The 22,259-nt window shown below is 39.1% G+C and overlaps 1 protein-coding gene across 5 annotated transcripts in view; it reads right to left on the reverse strand.

The window, feature by feature from the left end:
• ntrk1 (neurotrophic tyrosine kinase, receptor, type 1) overlaps window positions 1-10,248 on the reverse strand; it is a 50,962-nt gene extending 40,714 nt beyond the window's left edge. For 2 of the 5 annotated variants that reach the window (XM_026371358.1, XM_026371355.1), the window contains exons 1-3: window positions 10,063-10,248; window positions 5,976-6,091; window positions 1,902-1,936 (exon numbers count right to left, since the gene is read on the reverse strand). In XM_026371358.1, the coding sequence (XP_026227143.1) occupies window positions 1,902-1,936; window positions 5,976-6,091; window positions 10,063-10,114 (203 nt within the window). In that variant the 5' untranslated portion in view covers window positions 10,115-10,248. Of the gene's footprint in view, window positions 1-1,901; window positions 1,937-5,975; window positions 6,096-10,062 lie in introns of those variants that run through there. The other 3 variants (XM_026371359.1, XM_026371356.1, XM_026371357.1) reach the window with 2 other exon arrangements.
• Window positions 10,249-22,259: the final 12,011 nt, after the last annotated feature.

Here is a 22,259-nt window from a genome sequence, read left to right on the forward strand (position 1 = left end):
CAGTCTCTCTCTCTCTCTCTCTCTGTGTAGGTGTACTGGAAAATCTAATTGGAAAAAAATCTTAACGATGATAGAAATTATAAATTGTCACCTAATTCTGCAGGAAGTGGGTCATTAGTGAAGTGGAAAGCATCAGTGAAACTTAATTTCACAATATCGTTGCCTGTGAAAAGGTAATGGAGCATGGGTTCAAGGTGGCATCAAACAGACAAAATACATGACTGGAGGTGGGCACGATCATTAACAGGATAGAACTCCTTTTTTGAGTCAGTGATCTTATAAAAACATCCTGTCAAGCAGTTTGACGTGATCACTGGTTCACAGTAAGACAAAACAAATAACACAATGCGACTACTGTGTGCCATAGCAATCAGGAAACACTATACACCCTATAGCTTCCTTGTCCATTGTACATTGTACATACTCACCATGATGAAACACTAAACACAGTGTTTAGTGTTAACAATGTTGACCACCTTAACTTAGTCTGTTTGTAAAGCAACATGCATGAAGTATCACTAATCTCACTAAGGAATTCCTGTGTGTACAACTCAGACAAATCAAAACTGTTTTAAACAGCCTTATCTCATTAATTTGCAATATCCTGACTAGGTTAAGTGGAGAGAGATGGACTCCAAGCAGCATAAACCACTGCTAAATGGTAATTTAATTAGTGACTGTACAGACCAAGAACACAACCAGTGACCCTTTGGGTGATGTCGTATTTTATCAATCAGATTTATCTTTTTGTTTGCCCCTTGCTACTGGCCTTGAAGGAGGCTATAAAGCTGCCATTTTGTGAGGATGGATGGGGAGCGGTCAACAGGCTGGTAAAGGTAGGCCCACCAGAGGCCTGGCTGTAATTAGAGTAATCTGATGGTGGATGGTTTCTGTGTCAAATCTCCATATCACCCTTTGTGAAACATCGAGAGCACATCAGGAAAAATAAAAACAAACTTGACACAAACAGACATGGATTTCAGCAGCAGTGTCATGCAGCAGTACACGCTGTGGATACAGGCTCACTTTCAATCCAGTTGGACATTGATCATCAGAGTGGAGCAAGGTACAGTTGAGTGGTTTGGACCAAGGCCAAATGTAAAATCCAGCGCTCAACCTGGAGAGCAACCATCCAATCTGTCCTACACTGGCTTTATTTTTTTCTGTGTATCTGTTTAGCTAACATAATGCTCCCATGTTAGCACTTGCACACCTATAAAGACACTGGGTAAAGGCCACAAACAAATTATATGTGTTAGTTTGATTCCAGAACCCCATTGCAAAACATTTGCTTTGGGCGTATTATGTAATAGAAACAGTCTTAATGCTAAACTAAACTCACCAGCTGCTGGGAGGAGTTTCCTATTTAAAGAGAAAGACTTGACATATTCATACTTTAGTGTTTTCGTACTTTAAGGACCAGGTAAAACTTGGACATCGCTGGTCCAATGTTTTAGAAATTAACTCTGGTCTCAAAATTACACTGATTGGCCATTAAAAACAGTCAAAAAAAAGTTTGCTGTTTATAAAATGAAATAGGTGAAAAACATTTGGAATTGTGTTCATCATTCAGTTACATTAGAAGTTTTTGCTCATCAATCTACACACAAACCTACAACGACAAAGTGAAAACTAATTTTAAAACATCTTTTGAAAATTGAAATCTGAACTTACTCATTCACACAAGTTTTCTGAGACCCATATTAAATACCTTGTAGAAGCTGCCTGGGATAATTTGCAGGGACATTCATTAAATACCGGCTTCCATGGATTCAGTAGGTACAGTAGGTAGGTAGAGTCCTCTAACTGCACTGTTAGTGGTTTGACATTGATCCCCTTGGGGAATATGTGAGTGTGCAAAATAGAGGGTCAAGATTAAGTGACATGCATGGAAATCTCACCTGAGGGACAGAGATCCAGGAGATACTTTATTATTCTGCACACAAAGAAAATAATTTTGCTCAGGCTGTGAACTCACTACTGTAAATATATCCTCCGGTTTATTGGTCAAAAATATAAAAAGTGCTCAAATGCTGTTGACTAAATTACCGTTATGGCTGGCTGCATACACTGCAATTAAAACTATTGGTGACAACTTTAAATTATTGTAAAACTGTATGCATCACATTCATTATTTATTTAAGTGACAGAACAAATGTTTCTTCCCTGTTGATTTTCACAAAATCCCTAAGTCCTGTATCTGCTGGTTTTATGTTTTCATGTTTATCCAGTGTGTATTAACCTCTGGCAGTTTCAGTCTAAACTGTGGCCATGACCTTTGTGACCCAGTCAGCCTCTGTGGATCAAAATGGGCCCAGAGCTTGAGCATGCCCGATCAATCACAGGTTCAGGCCACCATTGATTAAGGAGCAAAGACATTAGTCAACACTAAAAAGTTACAGATGTAATGTGTGCATGCTGGAAATAAGATGGAATGCACCTATATATGTTCTTAATGCTTTAATCTGCAAGTAAAAACTTTTTGCACCCTAATTGGTGACAAGATGTGTGCATAGGCTTTGTAAGGTTGTTGATCAATACCAGTGACTGAGTGGCTAAGGAAATCTTCATCCTCACCTCTGAACAAAACCTCCTCACCTACATGTACTATTTTAGCCGAGCCTCCTGAAATTGTCTCAAAAGAGCATGCTGTCTTTAAAAGCAAATCCATTTCACCAGCACAAAAGCATAGTACACAAAGCTGAAACTAAAAACGGGTGATCAAAGAAATTTGTCTTATACAATATGAATCAAGAAAGAGTAGATTTAATATGTCTTCTACATTTCTACATGATGAAATGTTGAAAGCATTTCTTAAACCAAGTACAAAATCTTATATATTCCTTCAACTAACTAATTATGGTGGAAGGACAGGAATCTTTTGCACTGATGAAGACCTAAAGTATGCATTTAATATTAAATGTTAGGCTGTTCATCACTACTAGTGACCCCTTTTACTGTACAGTACGCGTTCACAACCCAATCTTACAGTCTCAAGTTTCTTTAGACTCAACTAATCTGGTTTCTTGGAATAAAAGGCTATTTTAAGTACATGCAAACACAGTTATTGTGACATTGACATTTGGAAATATCAATTACCATATATAAACGTCATCTTGATAAGATTTTTTAGCAGGTGCACAATGGCCCTGTATGTAGGCATGTGAGTCCTTCAAGTGCTGCATCCTATCTAATCATGGCGATGTGGTGAGAGTGAGTGAATACACAAACCTGCCTTTTATTCAGCTTACAACAAAAACAGCAAGGCCAGCATACAGTACCTGCTATTATTGTAAAAAGATAGTTGCAGACAAAAATAGACCTCCCAAATTTTTTTGTCAACATGCTATCACCACTTAACTCTCATATGCAAAACACACACCGAGGATGCAGTTAGTCATGTAAAAATCCAGCTCAGGCCATGATGCTTTTGGCATTAAAAACTAGTTCATTTTTCTATTTCAAGTACCTTAATTGCCTCCAAAAATTGTGAATCACATCCAGCGCTGCAACTGCCGACTGTGTTGAAGCGGGCCAAATCAGCAACCAAATGACAAAAAACCAACATCCCATTGTTTCCAGAGTGCTGACATGTGCCTGTTCCCTTCATCATGGCTTCAATTTGTCTCACTACAATCGCAAAAATCATTTCAGTCTTGGTTGTTTAATAAACACTAAATCTAAACTAAGGTATGCTTTTTTTAATGAAGGAATATAATCTTGTGTGTGAACAAATTTTATATCACCTGCTATTATATACATAGTATTTTAACTAATTGTGCGTCTTGCTTTAGCTTTCAATGTGGTAATATTGGGTTATTTTGATCCTGACTACAATCCCATAAACGTAAAATCGGTAATTGGTTTTATTTTGTGGGGATTTGTCAGTTGTAGAAGGCAGTGACAATAGTGTTATATAGGCACCACACCAAAAAATGCTTCTACATTTTACAAATATTTCATATTTCATTTTGTTGTAGCATGATCTTCACTGAAGAGCATTAGGGAGCTGTGAAGAACCAAGACTAGGAGTGAGAATACAGAGGCAGCTGTGGCAGAGCAGAGTATGAGGGAATTATGATGAAGACCATTAAAAAAGGGGAAGGTGCCAGAAAGAGGGAACAGAGGAATGGAAGGGAGCCGTGTGTGAGAGAAAGGGGAGAGAGGAAAGCAGGAGTCCAAGAGAGAGCGACAGAGGGAGGGAGAGTGAAGGAGAGATGATGATTTGTGGCTCTCTCCAGTGTGCTAGCGTTACAGGAATGGCCCTCCAGGGCAACATGAAAAGCCTCTTGATTGTTAGGAGTGGTAACTGGAGCTCCCTGCTCCTTGGCCTGATAGATTTATTTACATTTCAGCGCCTGGGTCCTACTCAGAAAAAAAATTATACGAGGCAGCCGGGGCATCAATATTTTGTAGTAGGGATGATCTTCTTTTACCCAGCCCCCAGTTTTCTGTATCATGACTTAATGTTGTTATGGATGCTGCATGTTGCACTGGTCAGTCAGTGCCTGGGATGGATGTGTTTTACTGGGTATTATACAGCAGTTAGTTTACGTTTGAGTACCTAGTTTCTACATTAGTATATCAATAACCGTAGTAACTGGACATTTGAATATGAAACGTTTTGTAGGTAGCTGTTTTTTTTTCAGTGTTAACTCAGTGTTAGCACAAAAGAGCTCGCACGTGATGCAGATTTGATTGACCTCCCATTTATATTAATGGAAGTGGAGGACTACGAAAGTGAATAATGGGAATAAAAATAAGCTTTCAGAGAAATAGCAAAGGTGGTTAGTTTGCCAAAATCATCAGTTCTAAAAAGCATGTGCATAATTTGCATGCTGAAGAAAAAGCAAGTCAACAACCCAGGATGTAGCTGTACAAGTATTCTGTCAACAATCAAGAGAAGACTGATGGCCACCTAATCTGTCTGTGAGGGGGGCATGCATGGCAGTCAATGGACCTGGCGCACATCATGATGATGATGAAGTTCCTGTAGCTGGGTGACTAAATCATTTTGTGCGTTAAGATTAAGCAGTTGCAGTGATTCAGAGGGACAATGATCCAAATCATAATGTTTTTTGGGTGAAGACATGGAATATCCCACAATAAGCAAGAGCAGCAGTGAAGTGTGAGAGCAAGGAAGATACAGCGTGTGTGGTGATATCTATGGGCTGAAGATCCTCAAACTTTGGCCACCATGTCCTAAAAGTGCTGTCTCCTCCACACCACTCTTTCCTCACTGCTCATAATAAAACTGACATGTTAATGTAGTATTCATTGTTGTATTTCAAATTCAATTAGCCAAAGCACAGAAGCTGAAGAACAAAGAAGACTGTCCAAATACTTATGACCTGGGGAGTACAACAATGCCTCTGGACATATTTTTTAATGGCTGAGCAAATTTCACAGGGAGTGTGAGAGTATTTTTGTCTGTAATTAACTTTAACTAACACTTAATCAATGGCTATTTCATGACCATGATTGCATTATCACATCTGAGTGAGCCCACTGCAGCACTTCTCAGTTGTTGTACCACTGTGTGTGTACTTTCAAGTCAATCAAATGGCCGGGCTGTCACTTTATTCTGAAAGCCTTAAAGACATTTGTGCAGAGCTCCTGCTGTTCCCAATATTACACCAAATGTGCAATCTAAAATTATAAATGGCCCTCAAGGTTTTAATTTGGGCATACTATGTAATTACTTCAAATCAACCACTGAAAGGCACATTTTCTCTCAGCCTTTAGACAGCACCTCCGAGTTCATGGGGTTAACTTACTGCTTACTTTTTATTTATCCTGAGATGGTTTACAAATACAACACACATAGTGTGTATCATCTGTGTGATTTTCACCACATGTCTCCTCTGCTGCCTTGCTTAAAAGCACCTACTGTACACAAACTCTTAAGTGGGAAAAGACCAGTTCTTACTCACGCACACTTTGAAGCTTGACAGGGAAAACACTCACACACTCACCTCTAAAACCTCTGTGCTTATGCCTGGACAAAGGTTAGCAGCAGGTATTGACTGAACATTGACTGACCAGACGGTGAATAGAACACACATTAGCTGGCTCTCAGAGCAGGACAAGCCTGTGGAATAATGACAAGAAAATATGTGTGAGCTTGAATCTGTTGTTTCTGAAAAACCAAAACACAACCACACCAAAACTACACAGCCACGGTAGCAGCTTCTAACATCAAATACAATACGACTAAGGTTGATAGCAAAATGTCAATATAATTTATTTACTGAGTGTTTAGTTGTGTTGAACAGATTAGAATTTAAAATGTCCCCAAAGGATCTGTAGTCAAACTGCAGATTCACTATACTGAGAATTTGTATATCACATTTTAGTAAAACTGTCATGGTATAAAGAACACACCACCATTAATTATGCCATCAGAATTTCTATTTACTGCTCTGTGGTTTGAAGACAGCACAAAATGAACCATTGTTTGCTACAAATCTTTGCACATAAACTGTTATTTTATTATGTATAGTATCGTGATATTCTAGTGTATCAACATTTTCTTGTTTTGCCACAAAATCATCACAGTAAACCAAGACAACCAGCATGAGTTCAAATATCTGATATATTTATCTTTTAAAATTTGCTGGCGGAACCAGTGAAATTCTTTTTAAAAGGTGATTTTAATGGTTCATCGGTTGATTCCAGTTGACTTTCTGTTATTTGGAGTTATTTTTATCATGAAGCTGCTTCACTCCGAAGCTATAAAAACCCTTGTTAACTCTTGACATGTGCTAGACATTCTCTGTTGATCTTCGCAATGACAAGATACAAATCTCTAATTAAGCAAATGAATTAAAATCATTTTTTCCACTAAAGCCGGGGGAGGGCGGGGGTCTCCTTATCCGATTCAAGGGTTAATAGACATTGTTGTACGAAGCCCACTGAGGCACATTTGTGATTTGGTAGTAAGGATATATAAATTAAATTTCATATGAAAGACAAAATTTTGTTATTTTAATCTAAAAGCTGTGTTGCTGTCTATAAATAAACAAAACCAGAAAACCAAAAAAAGGGAAAATTAGCAGCTTCTTTGGAGAGCAATTTAACTGTTAGGGAATGGTGTATGAAGGGTGACATAATTACAGAGTTAGAAAATATGAAAAGAGGAAATAATTTCCATGAGGAGAAAATTCAGAAAGTAAAACCCCTAAGTCGAGGCATCCTGCTGAATTCTGCTACCAAAAAAACTGCCAGTGTATTTACTGTTTGTCAATAAGAGCACCTACTAAATGCCAACGTAATGACTTTGATTACCATGAGTATATTTTATGCCACAAGATAATTGCATTCGATTTTGGCAAAGTGCAAACAAATAATCACAGAGTGGATTTCAAGTAGAAATCAAACAGGTTCCTTAGCACCTGAAAGAACAGTACAAAGCTCATGACCCATTGTAGTACATACAATCAAATACAGTACAATCTGAATGTACTTTTAATCATCAAAATATAACTTATTGTAATTTTTTTAAGCAAAATGCATCAAAACGCGAGCTGTTTGTAGCTGAGGATTTTTTAAATTTTCATTTAATTTTACAGACAACATTACTGACTTAGTGAAAATAATAAAATAGAGTGAAATGCTGCCCAGGCATTATTGCAACTATAATCATAATCCTACATATGACAATACAACCCTGACACGAGCCATTGTGCTGCATATTGAGCACATATTACTGGATAAGATAGATTTAATTATTCTTCCCATAAAAACAGGCTTTTCTTTCACATACTATAGATAAGTGAATTTGTGTTCAAGCTTTACACTGCTGCACCATGATTTTGTATTTTGAACTGAGTGATTTTCCAAAATGAGAACAAGCAGAAGGGCCTGGCTGCAGCAGCAGCAGCAGCAGCAGCTCTGGGCGGCCAGTAGATGTCCACAAGCAGACGGCTCTCAGACTTAAGTGGAGGAGCTGCAGCCTCTCTCCCATTTAGGATAGTGGGCTATTTAGCCTGACAGCCATTAAATATGAATTAAAAACCACACAGGCCTCTTTGCCTTCGAAAATGTCATTACATATCTTTATGGCAGCCGATTGTTGAATAAGCAGTTTGCAGGGCTCCCCTGGGGGCAAGGCTGTGGATGGGAAGTAGAGTGGAGTGAAGTGGATGGAGGCGGGGGGAGGGGAGGCAGGACGGAGGAAAGAAACTGGGGTGGTCAAATAAGTGCTGGAGTGGAGAGATAGCAGGATGGGATAGGAGGACAGATGGGTGGAGGAGCAAGGAGAAATGAGAGGATGAGTGGAAGGATGGCAGAACAAAACACAAGGGAAAGGGGGTAAGGAGGGGCCACATGCGAAGGTGAGGTATGGAGGATGGAGAGCGCGGTGGAGGAATAACGAGTAGGCCGATCTGATATAACGGATGAGGCCTAATAGCAGCTGAAATGGAATCTACATTACAGGTCCTAACTGAGTGCAGTACTTCAGGGGCCGGGGCCCTGAAAGGAGCAAATAATAGCGCTGGCTTGAAGTGGTGCTTCAGTTTCTCTCCAGCAGATGAGGGAGATGTTTAGGGGGGAAATGAGATTGAAGGGGAAGGGGAGTACTTCAGAGAGATATTGGCCTTCTTAGTATTTTCAGGGTTGTTAAAAATGTCTCAAAAGGTCAGCATGTGCCTGGCGACTCATTTTACTGCATGGTGTTTATGGCGTGGCCAGGAACTGCCACACTGTAATTATCCAAGCTGCACCGCAAAATTGTGATTACTATTGTTAAAGACAAAGACATTACCAGTGGGTTGTTGCATTCTTGAATGCACCCATCGTTTTAATACAGCTAATTTCACTGATATATGTTTGATATTGATAGCAACAGATAGTGCTGGAGGTTATTTTCACTGATGAGCATTTATCCTATAAAATAATGCCTTCAACTGTCAACAAGGAACCACTGAATGAGAAAAAACATTTACCGTAATGTATTTTGATGCCATTTGGCAACAAAAGAACAGTATGAAAATACAGTGTAGTGGCAGCTGTCATCCTCAGAATAAATGCTGTTTCCAAGACCACTTCATCATGTTGCTTAACTTATGATTGTTTTTGTGTGATGCTGAAAAACTAGTCCATACATACTTCTAGACTGGACTACTATAATTCACTATTAGTAGAATATCCCAATAACTCCTTAAACAGCCTCTCGTTAAGTGCAGGTCTACTTGTGGTTCCTAGAGTTTCCAAATGTAGATTGGGGGGCAGGTTCTGTCGGAGGTTTCCTCAAAACAAACCTAACTAAATTATGTCAAACTGCAATTGTGACTCTATAAATAAAAATATAAATATTGCAGCAAGATGTTTTAATGTCTTGCTTGACTGTGCATAACAATTATAATTATAATTATTATTATTATTATTATTATTATTATTATTATTATAACAAACATTTCATCCAAACTGAGGAGTACACTGGGATCAGGTTTTGAAAACCTGATAACTTTCTCATTCTGCCACAGTATTTCTGTAGTCACCATTATTTCCTGTGTCTATGATTCAAAACATTTTTTACCATAGAACCAGTTTCAACACAGTTGTTTTACACAGGTTAACAGACTGAAGTGCTGCTGCAGGGGGGCATGTGTGAGAGCTGGTGTCTGGACTGGTCAAGTCGAGTTATGGTGAAGCCAAAAGTTAAAACACCTGCACTTAAAACGGGAAAAACTTAGTAACACACAAGTCAAATTAGATTTTGAATTCTGATGCATCCACAGAAACGGAATATGGGAGAAAGTGTGTCAGTGTTGAATTGTTGCGCAACTACATTTGTAACGAACTATTAAAAATAACAATAAAAAATACTCGGTTTTCATTTTTGGATCAGCCTGAGATCATGCTGCACAACACATGGACCAGAAACTCGAAAAACAACCCACATCAACTCTGTCTTCCTGTCAGTCCCTCTATGTTGAACACGCATCGCGCGCTACACCAAATTCCATCGGAAAAAAGTGCATTTCTATCAATCTGCAAGCATGTTCGTTAATTAATCAGCTCAGAGGGGGAAGCAAATTAAACACCGTGCAAACTGACCTGTAAACGAAACTTCGGCACCAAAATCCAACGTCCATTCATGTGTATTCATGTGTATTTATGTGTATTTATGAGTATCGGGGCGACACGCCTCCTTCACCTCGCTCCAAAGGTCAACAGCACTGAATTGACCCGTGATTCTCCCAGGTGAATTTAAACGTGGAGCTGGTGTTTTAATATCAACATCCACGAAGTGATACAAGCAGGTGACACAGGTTTTGATGGTGAAATGTTAGCATGTGAGCCGATGTTAGCATGCTACCGCAGGTTGTTTACAAACGTACCCACGTTGTTTTTTATGTCCCGTCATGCATTTGGCCTGCAGGTGCAGCAGACCAAGGTGTTCCGTCTCCACCTTTCCTCTGCTAAAAAACACAACATCTATCAAAAGTATTTAACCTACAAGTCTTTTTTTTTTTATTTGCCTATTTTGTTTAGTTAAATTACGTGATGGTGCTGCAGGTGCTGTCAATCAAACTCAGACACGCCCCCCAGAGGTGGAGACGTTTCTGCAGAAAAATATTTTCATCTCTCTCTCTCTCTATATATATATATATATATATAATAAAGAAAATAGAAATAGAAAAAAGTTTTATTTCAGTAGGACTGCATCAGTGAATCGAGATCTGATTAATAGTCAAAACAATCACAACACTTAATATATGAATGAATTTACTTATATTATATTTCACTGTGGTAATTTGATTTTACCAACATATCCTCCTTTCGCAGTCAAAAATTTCCATTTGCTCCTTCCTCCTACTTCAACTTCACTGCATTTCCGGGACAAACACTACTTTCTTTGTTTTCTGTGTGTGGCCTATATGAATGTTGCTTTTCATCCACTGGCTTCAAAATTCTGTATAATCATAAGACTCTATTGATTCCCAGTGTGAAATTCACAAACAACTCAGCAGCATGTAAAATGATTCAAATAAGCTAAATCTAATAATTATTAAATTCTCATCAAAACAGTCTAAAATTGCAGTAATGATGCACCAATAATTATAATCCCAAACTATATATGAATTGATGTGAAATAAGCTGTTGTGCACAAAACGGACTTAACTTGACTTGTAAGTATGAATTGAGTGCAGGATATAGTAACACTGTCAAATTAATGTAGTACGATTGAAAGTACACCTTTACTACTTTTGTCTAGTGGACTATATGTAAACTAGCAGTAAATGCAAACAATAAGGTAAACTGTAAGTATCTAAAATGTAAACTCAAGTACAGTATTTTAAGAAATGCACTTGTTAAGTTCCACCACCAGAGTTGGAAATGAACCTGTTGCACCGTTAACAATTTAGCTTAATTAGTCAGCAGACTGTGTGAATGTTTGGCAAGAACAACAGCACAGTATAGGGATGGAGAGAGATATAAAAATAACCAGACAGATGGAGAGACAGACAGGCTGCCAGACACGAGTAGCCACTAAATGTTGTTCTATTGACCATGTGATTGGTCAATACATTGCTCCGTCTGAAACATTATCTCCCGCTATCAGGTTGTCCCAAGACATCTAGCAAAACAAAAAAGACCCTACAACTTATGTATTCAATACAGACATGTAGCAACAGCTTATATAGTCAATATGTGCATGTATTTTTTAACATATCCAGCACTAGCCTGCTTGTACGTTTGTAGGTTTCTTGTATGTGCTACCGAAGAAATAACCAGATTCCCGCCTATTCAATCCAAACCCTCCTCTTGCTCCAAACGGCAATATTTCGGTCGAGCATCTACACACAGAGGTGCACAGCTTCACTTGCACTCTCCTTTTCCCTGCATGGCTCTGTTTTGTGAGTGTGCGTGTGTGTCTATATATGTGTGTGTGTGTGTGTGTGTGTGTGTGTGTGCTTTCACTCCTGTCGGTCCACTTAAGGGCCTTTGGTTTCAGAGGAGGCCATTGTATTTCCTCCATTGCCTAGCAACCATCACCAAGGCCAGCACTCCATTGTTGCGGAGGCTGAGCACCTGAATTGCCTGCTGCCTGTTTCTACTTTTCAAAATTGTACTGTAATTTCACAAAGTGGTGTTTCAGCATTAGAGAGAGAGGGAGACGGCCGTGCTCCAAATTGGAGGGCTATGAAAATTGGGGGAAGCTTCATTTGGTGGTTTCGCATCAGGCGCTACGCACATTTGCAAAAGCCCCACAAACAGCGTAGAAGCAAAGACGTTCAGAGAGCATTGTGCAAAACGAAAACAAACACTGAACGATTTATATAGCGTAGTGTGTTCAACCTATACTGTGTGTGTCGGTGTGTGTGAGAGACAGATAGCCAGACCGATAGAGACAGAAACTGAAACAGAGATAATGAGAGTGACCTTACAGCAGACACGTTCACAGGCACATAGTTTGTTGTACATTATGGACTGTAAAACTGATAGATACATACATAGAAATCCATAAAGACAAGTGGACAAAGAGCAAAGAGAGAGAGAAAGAGAGAGAAGTGGAGAAGGAAAAAAGGAGAAAATGGGAAAAATATGAACAGAGCAACATGTAGTGGGCGGGACTCGAGTGTTGAAAAGGTTTGTGGGCTAGATTTTTCTCAGTGACGTCACTTTTACACAGTTTCCTTGAATAGCACCTGTGTGGATGGGGGCTGTCTATCTGTCAGCTCTGGGTAAAAACATAACCCATGCCAGCAAAAACATATCTATCAGTGTTCTCCACTGGCCAATGGAGACAGACTGTGTCCTTTTTTCCCCCTCAGAGGCCAACATCGACTCTCTTGTCTTCAATGCTAGGTGTTAGAGATTGGCCCCCTCAAACCTTCCATTTTCTTAACCCCAAATAGTTTTAGCATATTTTCCGTGAGTCAAAGACCATTTTTTTAAACATCTCTTCTGTGAATTCAAGTTTGATTTTTTTTTTTTTTTTTTTACAAAGAGACTCTTTGTGCAGTGAAAATTGCTTCTTTTTTTGTATGCGCCTGCAATCGACGCCCTTGTGGATGACCCCAGGTGCCTAATTCAGAAATGGTAAGTGCCAACAATTTCACCATTAGATCAATCTGTGTATCTTTCTTTATGCTGTATTTCTTTGATTTGTTTTGACTGACACGTAGCGCAAATATGATTGAATCGCCATTTAAATATTTACAGCCTTTTTCACTGTTTATAGCGACAGCGGAGATCTGTTAATCCAAAGAAACGTTTTCCCTATAATTTGTGACAGTTTTTTCTACTGTTTGTCAATGTCGCCCGTTTTCTCTCATTGATTTTCAGTTGTGTGTCTCTACATCCCTGCATCAAACATCAAATTGCTGCACACAGAGTGACACCCAGAAAAATCTGGTTTCCCATTAATGAAAAGCAAACACATATTTTAATTTCAAAAACACACACAAACAGTTATCAACCAACATGAACACCTTAGCTGACCATATCATATTGTAATGTAGGTGCATACACACACACACACACACACTCATGCAGATCACATTTCATTGTGCCTGTGCGGTCCACACACACAAACACACACTCACACATGACTTGACTCTGTAGAGGGGGCAGAGAGATGGCAGCACTGTTGACAGCCGTGCTATCAGGTTTCAGTAAATACTCACATCATTTCCACAATCACAGTAGGAATCAGTTTCAGGCAGTGACATTTTACACAAACCGTAAGTGTGGAGCTGTGAATGCAGCAATAACTGATCACTTTTTCTGTAGGCAGCAGTCGAAATAAAAAATTAGAAACAGACTTGTTTAGATGTTTTAATCTGCAAGTGCTGAAGAAGGAACAGGCGACACTTGTATAAGTACAATGGATCCATCCTAATGCCACAGACTCTTCATGTGCTGTATCTGAGTTTATGTCATAATGTCTGATCATTTAAATAAATAGGATGACTTGTTAGTACTTGACTGACAGCTAAAATCAAGCATTTCAGGTGTCAGTATGATTTATCATGTGTTGGACACGTCACTGAAACATGTTTCCAACACTATGATAAGTGTCTGTCTCTGTGATTTGTGTCCAACTGAAGCATTAACAAAATTTCAACATTGGCTGTATGTCTTCCTTCAAAAACAGACTTTAGACACTCAAAACCCATGTTAAACGATTATTACATTTTTGAATACGCAAAATCTTAAACCATAGATGTAAACGGTTTCTGGAATTAAGTACAACACACACACGTAGCCGAGGTCTTAAAAACAAAACAGCGGTTTTCAGCAGCTGGATGATTTGTAAGAGCTCAGTGGGAGCTGGTTTAATTTATTTCTTTTTATTTTTGCAGCTTCTTACAGCTTCTTCTAAAATGTGATCCATTGAAACAGCTGGAAAATGAATATGAAATCTTTATTTATTTAAAAAATCTGTTCACAGCTTCAGTTGTTTGTGTTTTTAATTATGTCTTTATTATGCTATACATCTCTTCTCCTCTTTTATATACTCCTATTGCTTTTAACTGGGGAAGCAAATAATGATGATTTCATTATTTTTACAAGGTCAAAGACAAAGTTGTCATTTGACTTGTTAAATTTACTAAAAGAAAAGATCTTGGATCGTCCTTAAAATGTTTTGTATCTCTACGTAAAATGAAACAAGACAATGAATCGATTATCAAAATAGCTGCTAATTAATTTTCATTTGAACAAATAGTCTTTGTACTCTTACTTTTAACTGCGACATTTCACTTTGTTCTGTTGTGAAACATAAGTAAATGCCTTGTACAGCTTAATCACAGCTTTGAGTCAGCGTCGGTGATTAAGAGAATGGGCTGTTCAAAACTAAATGAACATGTTAATGTTGTCAGAGCTTTGAAATTCTTAAGTGCAAGTGATATTACAGAGGTGACAGTTCCTTTTCTCTTCATCACTCAGGTAATTCATCACAGCAGGGGTGCTGACTAACATCTGAACAGTGAACAAACTGATGCTGAACTCTACGTTGATGCATAAAAACACACCACAGTGACTGAACGACAGCTTGATAGCAGGTGTTTTCTCTCTCTGTTGCAGCATGCAGGGTTGTCACAGGTTGTACTGAGCCTTGGATCACACTGTTTGTCCTGGCAGATAACTTCTGATCCTGACCCCTGGCCCTGCTTCAGACCTCTCTGCCTCAACCTTCCTCCAGAACATCAGGTCCAAAAAACACAGAGCCCTCTGCAGGTTCACATTGAACTATTGGTTCCGTGTAATAAGGTCTGCAAATGGCAGGTTTTGCAAAATTTGGTGCTTCAGTATATATGGGAATGCAAATATCTAACATTTCAATGCAGTGGCAAACAAGAACTAAATATTTAATAAAAAAAGAGCTGCAAGATTTCAAATATTAAAAATGCTGGGTGAGCAATAGTGAAGTAGTCACAATTATATAATTGCAGTAATTGAAATAATAACCTGTGTAGGGAAAGCTTGTTGATCTATTCTTTAAGCGTGTTTCCTTCAAGCACTTTTCCAGATGGTTTCTTGAACGGCCGCCAACTGAATCATTTAATCTCTCCAAGCACAACAAGAAGGACGCTCAGGACTGCCAGTGCTGCTGCAAAACACAGGCTGTGGCCTTCAACTGAAGGGTTCTGAAACCATGGAGGTTTTGTCTAAAGCTTCTTCAGCCCTCCCTGAACTCGACAGGAATATCCAGATCATACATTAGCTCAAGGAGGCCACCTTGAGTATGATTCATAGTTTGGCAACTGAAGTGGAAGGAGCAGACACCAACAGATTAACAGTACAGAGAATAATGTTAATTACATGCATTTTAATGTGTAAACTAATATAAATTGAATTGATTTAACTGGTGCATTTGCAGTTGGTGTGAAAACTGTGAATTCTGTATTTTACAAAAATACTGATAGAAAGGATCAGTCTCATGGAGTCTTTGTCCACGGCAGCTTGGAAGACTAGTGATTTTGTTGTTTTGTGGTTAAACTGACAACAAGTCATTGTCTCCCTCACTGCTTTGAGACACAAGCTTAAACTCAAGCCAAGTCTGTAAAATGTCTGCACCCTGATGTCTTGCAAATGTGCAACTGGGATAAACTGGATCAGGCTAAGATTTATTTCCATGCAATGACTCATAAATGTGTGTGAAAAATCCTGTTTAAATGTGTCCAACACTGTCACACAGTGTGATTTCTGTCCAGCTGAAGCAGCAACAACAATATCTCAGGGAGAATAGTGAATCTACATCTTCCTTTAAAAGCATATTTCAGATGTCCTTATTAAACACTTTAATAAATGTTCAACTACTGCTGACATTAACCATGAAATGTATAAACCCTTTTGCAGATGTGTGTACTGCACAGAAGTGTTAAATTAATATAGCTGTTTGCAGCTGGACGGCTTGTGAGAGCTCAGTTGGAGCTGGTTTATGGAATTCATTGGGAAAAACATCCAGATCTTTTACTTTTATGTGTAAAATTGTTGAATTTTACTTGATTGAAACCGCTTGAAAGTGTTTCCACTATACTGTATGTTTAAGTTTAAGCACTGGCTTCTATTATACAGCTGAATTGTAATGTCTTTACACAATGCAAAATACCTAAATTGCATCAGTTGTTAACAGATAACACCAAGGCTTTTTAAACTATACGTTTAAAAGAGGCTGCCGACCTTCAGTGAATCATTTTGTTTGGTTTCAGAGTGATCTACATACTTCCATTGATTTTTCTACAGGAAATGCATCCAGGGTAATTTCTGCAGGGTCTTTGGTAAGTGGCATATTTTTTAATGCCTTCTATTTGGATATGAGATGACAGATAGGTGGAATTTAACTTATAAGAAACATCATTTTGTGTGTGAGGAGATTAGTAAAATACTTAATCACCACAGGTTTTGTATGAATTTCAATAAAATGCCATTTTAATTTTGTTAATATTAAAAAATGTGTTCCAACTCTTTTTCACAGCTTTAAGTGTGTTGTTTATGCAGATGCTTGTTACTTGTTAAATTGATTAAACAGTTTATTTAAGGTGTACCTGAGATATAAATCAACTTGATAGAAGCTGTGTCCACAGCCCTGAGACTCTTGTACAGTCAGCTTTTTGTCAGTCTGGGTGTATTTGGTCCGTTTTTTGGCACAAAGTTACTATATTTGAATTTGGGTTGATCTCATCAATCTGACACTAGACTCCAGCCTCTGACAGCTTACTTTAGAATATTGAACCATGAATGATGGAACATCTCACTGGTCCTAAAGGTTAGAAGCTATGTTGATATTGACATTTACTTCAATATGCAACTCTGCAATACACCATTCTCATATTATAATTTATTACATTTCAACTATATGTTCTTCCCTTTGGCTTTGTTTAAATTAACCCCTGTACTAAAAATGCAAATTACATTAAGCTCTTTCAAGCCAAAATAAACCCTGCTGGAAAAGCTTCTCCATCATGTTGGCCAGAGGCTTGACCTGATCCTCAATGTTGGTGACGAAGGGCTTGACCTGCTCCTGCAGCTTAGCAGCCTCGACCTGGACTTTTTCAACCAGAGGCTGGATTTTGGCCTTGCTGTCCTCCATGTAAGTCCTGTGGGAAACACAGAAGGTGACGATGTTAATCACTGCTTCTGACTCAGGTTTGTGGTTTTAAAAAGTGTTTAGAACTGACTGTTTATCCAGGGCTAACGTTACATTGTCGTGTTGGTTGTTATACTCACTGGGTGGTGTTGGTCACATCCAGAACATTCATCTTCTCCACCATATCATGCGTAGTGCTGGTGATGCCGGCAGAAATGTCATTGAAGATCTTGGTGAGCCTGTCCACCTCAGCCTGGACGTCACGCTTCACCAGTGACGCGGCCTCAGAGCCTGTGACACATTTCAAGTTGTTACGAACAGGGACCGAACAGGTATGAACAAAATGAGATTTAACAAAAGGGAAAGGGACACAGGAAACTAACACAAACTAATAAAGTGTCAAATGAAAGAAACCCAAAAATGCTGTGGCAAAATACAAACAAAACCATAACCCGACATACAAAGTAACAACTGAAATCACTGCGGAAGGCAGGCAAACAGGAACAAACAAAGCTAACAGGACAAAGTAACAACAAAAACCACACTGCAAACAGGCAGGCAACTCACAAACTCACACAAGAAACCAGGGTCAAACAAACGAAGTGCAGTCCAGGTTGAAACAAACAGAGAGTCCAGGGTTATCCAAAGTGACTGAACGACCAACTTAACAAACTGACAAACTAGTGGCGTGGAGTCCAGGAACAGGGTGCAGCATGAACAACATGAGTGAGCATGAATGAAGTCAAAAAACCAGCAAGGAACTGAGGACTGAGGGGTGTTTATAGACCAGAGGGAGTAACAGGTGAAATGAATGAGCAATAAGTCCAGCAGTGAGTGGAGATCGGAGGAAGTCCACATATGGAGTGGCAGGAGAGGGAGCAATGAACAAAAACAAAACATAACAAACAGACAGGGGCAGAGGGAGGATCTGTAGCACAACTTCTTTATTCAAATCAACATAACTTAATTAGCACTAGCAGAGTTAGCAGACTGAAGAGGAGGAATGAACAGTGACACCATTTTACAAGCACCAGCTTTTAGCTCTTGTATTAAAATCATTTGAAGGTACAGTACATCCATTTAGCCATTCTTCTAAATTGTGCAGTGATCAGGTTAAAATCAAGGCAGTTTTTAGTTGTTAAAGGTTTTGCTTTTCAGAATGTGTGTTTTCATATTCTGTACATGATCTTCAAACACATTACTGCATTATGTAATCAGTGGAAACATATCTTACCGTGGGCAACAGCCAGAACAACGACAAGAGCGGCAATGAGGGAGAATTTCATGGCTGCAGATGAGCAACACCAACCTGAAGAAAGTTAAAAGAATTAATCAGGACAATGAAAGTTCAGAAATGACACAAAATAAAAGTAGTAGTCTGGTGGCGTAAGGCATTTATAAGCAGTCAGTAGGTTTTTCTCTAATGTATAAGCAATTTGTTGTCGTCCACAGCCATACAAAGAATAAGAAATACAGACATAGACCAGCAGGAGACGTACCTTACTGTGTGGGGTTCTTGGACCTAATGGTGCCTTCTGTTCAGGAGCCCAAGGCTTTTAAAACACCAGAGGATGAGTTCATCTTGGCTGATCAGAATTGAATCACTTCCAAATACAGGAGTGACCTGTCAAGCGTGCAGTCATTGTGTTGGCTGGCTTCTGCCCGCTTCTGTGTGAGCGTGAGTTGGAAAGAGAACGATTATTTAACCTCTTAAGACCCGAGCACTAATTAGATATGCATTTTTAAATTCTTTTTGCTATTTGGGCTCATTGAAACCCGATAAGTATAAAAACTAAGCATCATCTTTTCACAACCATTTTCAGAAAAGACATCATATGCTTACATTTTAACCTAATTATAACACATATAACAACATTTTGCATTAAGAACTAGCAATGCCCTTTTCTTCACACACCTATTTGTGAAAGGCTGTGTAACAGTTGTGATCAGCTTGCACACACAAGAGCCCAAAATGTATTGTGACCTAATCAATCGTCAGTTCTTTTTCAATTTATTGCATTAATTCACACATTAATTAACATTTATTTTTACTCCTGTACTCTACTTGTACTTAGCACCACATTTACCTGAGTGTATAGTTATTGATGATATTCACAATTTTAAAGACAAAACACATTATCTTCTTAATATATGATGCACTGGAATAAACCGAAATACCAAACAGTAATTTATTATTATAATTATTATTATTTTTACTTATTCTTAAGTAATATACTTTAAGTGTATCATGTTGTGTACATATTGATCCATTTACTTGTAATCTGAATACTTGCTTTAACATATTTAAATAGAAATTAGATGATATTAAATAAAAGAAAAACTAAAAGGGTCCCATTGAGGTTTAAATTCACCATTATATTAGTAGCAAATACAAACAAACCTAAACCTTTAATTCTGTGCAATTAGTGTCTGAGTTGTTCCTTTTTTAACTTTTCATTATTTCTACAAAAGCATTGCACAAGTTAAGTATTGTTTAAATTTGTGCCCATTTTTTGTGATGTCAGTTAGACTGTGAGTTACTGAAATCTGCTGACAAAGCCTTGGAGCTCGATGACTATCACCCCTATCAGCAGTTGTTCCATACAACACACTGTGAGAAGCACTGCTGATAAACTGATCTCAGATGAAATCAGAGAAGAAGCAGTAGAAAGTCCTGTAGTCTCCATGTTTTATCATATGCTTCAGGGGACTTGTCTGTTATTTCATATTTTTTGAAACCATGAAGCAAATCAACAATAAAAACATTTGATCCTATTTGAAATAATTTCTATTTTTGTTTGTCATTATCAGTATGGCAACCTACACATCCATCTGTTTTTGTACATCATGACAATATGTGAGCTATGACAATGCAATTACACAGAAATCTTCATATAATTAGCAGATTTTGTGTATGAAATATCTTAAGCTTTGTGAGGTTTAGCAATCACATGAAGTCAAACATAACTGGATGGCTGTGATTTAAAACTAAATAAATATAACTCAGTGTCCTAGAAATATATTAATAAAAATGTCTCTCTATTTGATGGCTTTTTCTTTTACTTTATTTCTACAGTAGTAGTTGATACTGAAACTTTACTTTTTCAGTACTGGCAGACACAATACAATAAAACTCACAAGTTTGGACACAGTTTCTCTTCCAGTGTTTCTTTTCCTAATTGTTGTTGACAGAAGTAACTTTCCATAAATGCTGAATGTTAATTACATAGAGTTCCCATCAGCTGGACTTCAGTGAATAATCCACATAGCATATTATCATTCCTGGTTACTGCAACACCATAACCCCAAGAAAGCACCTAACTCAATACTGTGATGGCCCCCGGCCTGCTAGAGTGGGGGTTGTCCCTGTGTTCTCTCTGTGGTGTGTGCAGGTAATCATGGGCGGACCACCTGGGCCCATTGCACCTGAGCAACCATAAAAGATCCACTTGATTCAATCCACTGCTGCTGCTCTTCCTCGCACCTTTGGTTTCTTATTTTGCTGCTTCTCAACACTCTTACACCAAATTCATCATGTATTCAATCCAACATTTACTCATCCAGCGCATCTCCAGCATGCCAGATCTACACGCCTTGCCTTTGGTGGGTTGAACAGGTTCGTTATGGCAGTTGTTACTGTCATTTGATCCAACTCCACCACCAGATGGTGATAAAATACACTCCTTGATAAAGCCTCAGGCCCCGAAACACGGATGCATGAGCGTCCTCTGGTGGTATTGTGAGCAAAGCTCTGGTTTTATGTGGGGTTTGGCACAAATCAATCAGAATCAGAATCAGAATCAGAATCAGAAACATTTTATTGCCAGGTGCAATAAAGGGCATTTTACAGCACTAGGAATTTGTCCTGATGTTAGGTGCAGACATAGAATAGAATAGCAGGAAAAACAAACAAACGTAAATACGCATATTCACAGTCGGTTGGGAGGGGGGGGGTTTGTGCAGAGGTTATCTGGGGGGAATTGGGGAACTGTTCAGCAGGCTGACAGCAGCAGGGAAGAAACTGTTCTTGTGGCGTGAGGTTCTGGTCCTGATGGACCGGAGTCTCTTGCCAGAGGGGAGAGGTTGAAATAGTGCATGGCCAGCGTGAGAGGGATCAGCTGCAATCCTGGATGCACGTCTCTGGGTCCTGGAGACGTACAGGTCCCGGAGTGATGGAAGGCTGCAGCCAATCACCTTCTCGGCAGAGCGTATGATTCTCTCAGGCCTTGTCTCTGGCAGTGGCTGCAGCAAACCAGACTGTGATGGAGGAGGTGAGGATGGATTCGATGATGGCAGTGTAGAAGTTGGTCAGCATCTGCTTTGGGAGGTTGTACTTCTTCAGCTGCCGCAAGAAGTACAGCCTCTGCTGAGCCTTCTTGGTGAAGGAGCTGATGTTCTGCTCCCACTTGAGCTCCTGGGGGATCGTGGCGCCCAGGAAACAGAAGGACTCAACAGAGGTGACTGGGGTGTTACAGAGGATGACAGGCTGGAGGGGGGCTGGGTCTCTTCTGAAATCCACTATCATCTCCACTGTCTTGAGAGCGTTGAGCTCCAGGTTGTTCAAGCTGCACCATGACGGTCCATCTCGCTCCTGTAGGCTGACTCATCTCCATCAGAGATGAGGCCAATGAGGGTGGTGTCGTCTGCGAACTTTAGGAGTTTGACAGACCGGTGTCCAGATGTGCAGTTGTTTGTGTATAGGGAGAATAAC

Source organism: Anabas testudineus, chromosome 16 (genome assembly GCF_900324465.2).
Source record: "Anabas testudineus chromosome 16, fAnaTes1.2, whole genome shotgun sequence".
NCBI classification, from domain to species: domain Eukaryota; kingdom Metazoa; phylum Chordata; class Actinopteri; order Anabantiformes; family Anabantidae; genus Anabas; species Anabas testudineus.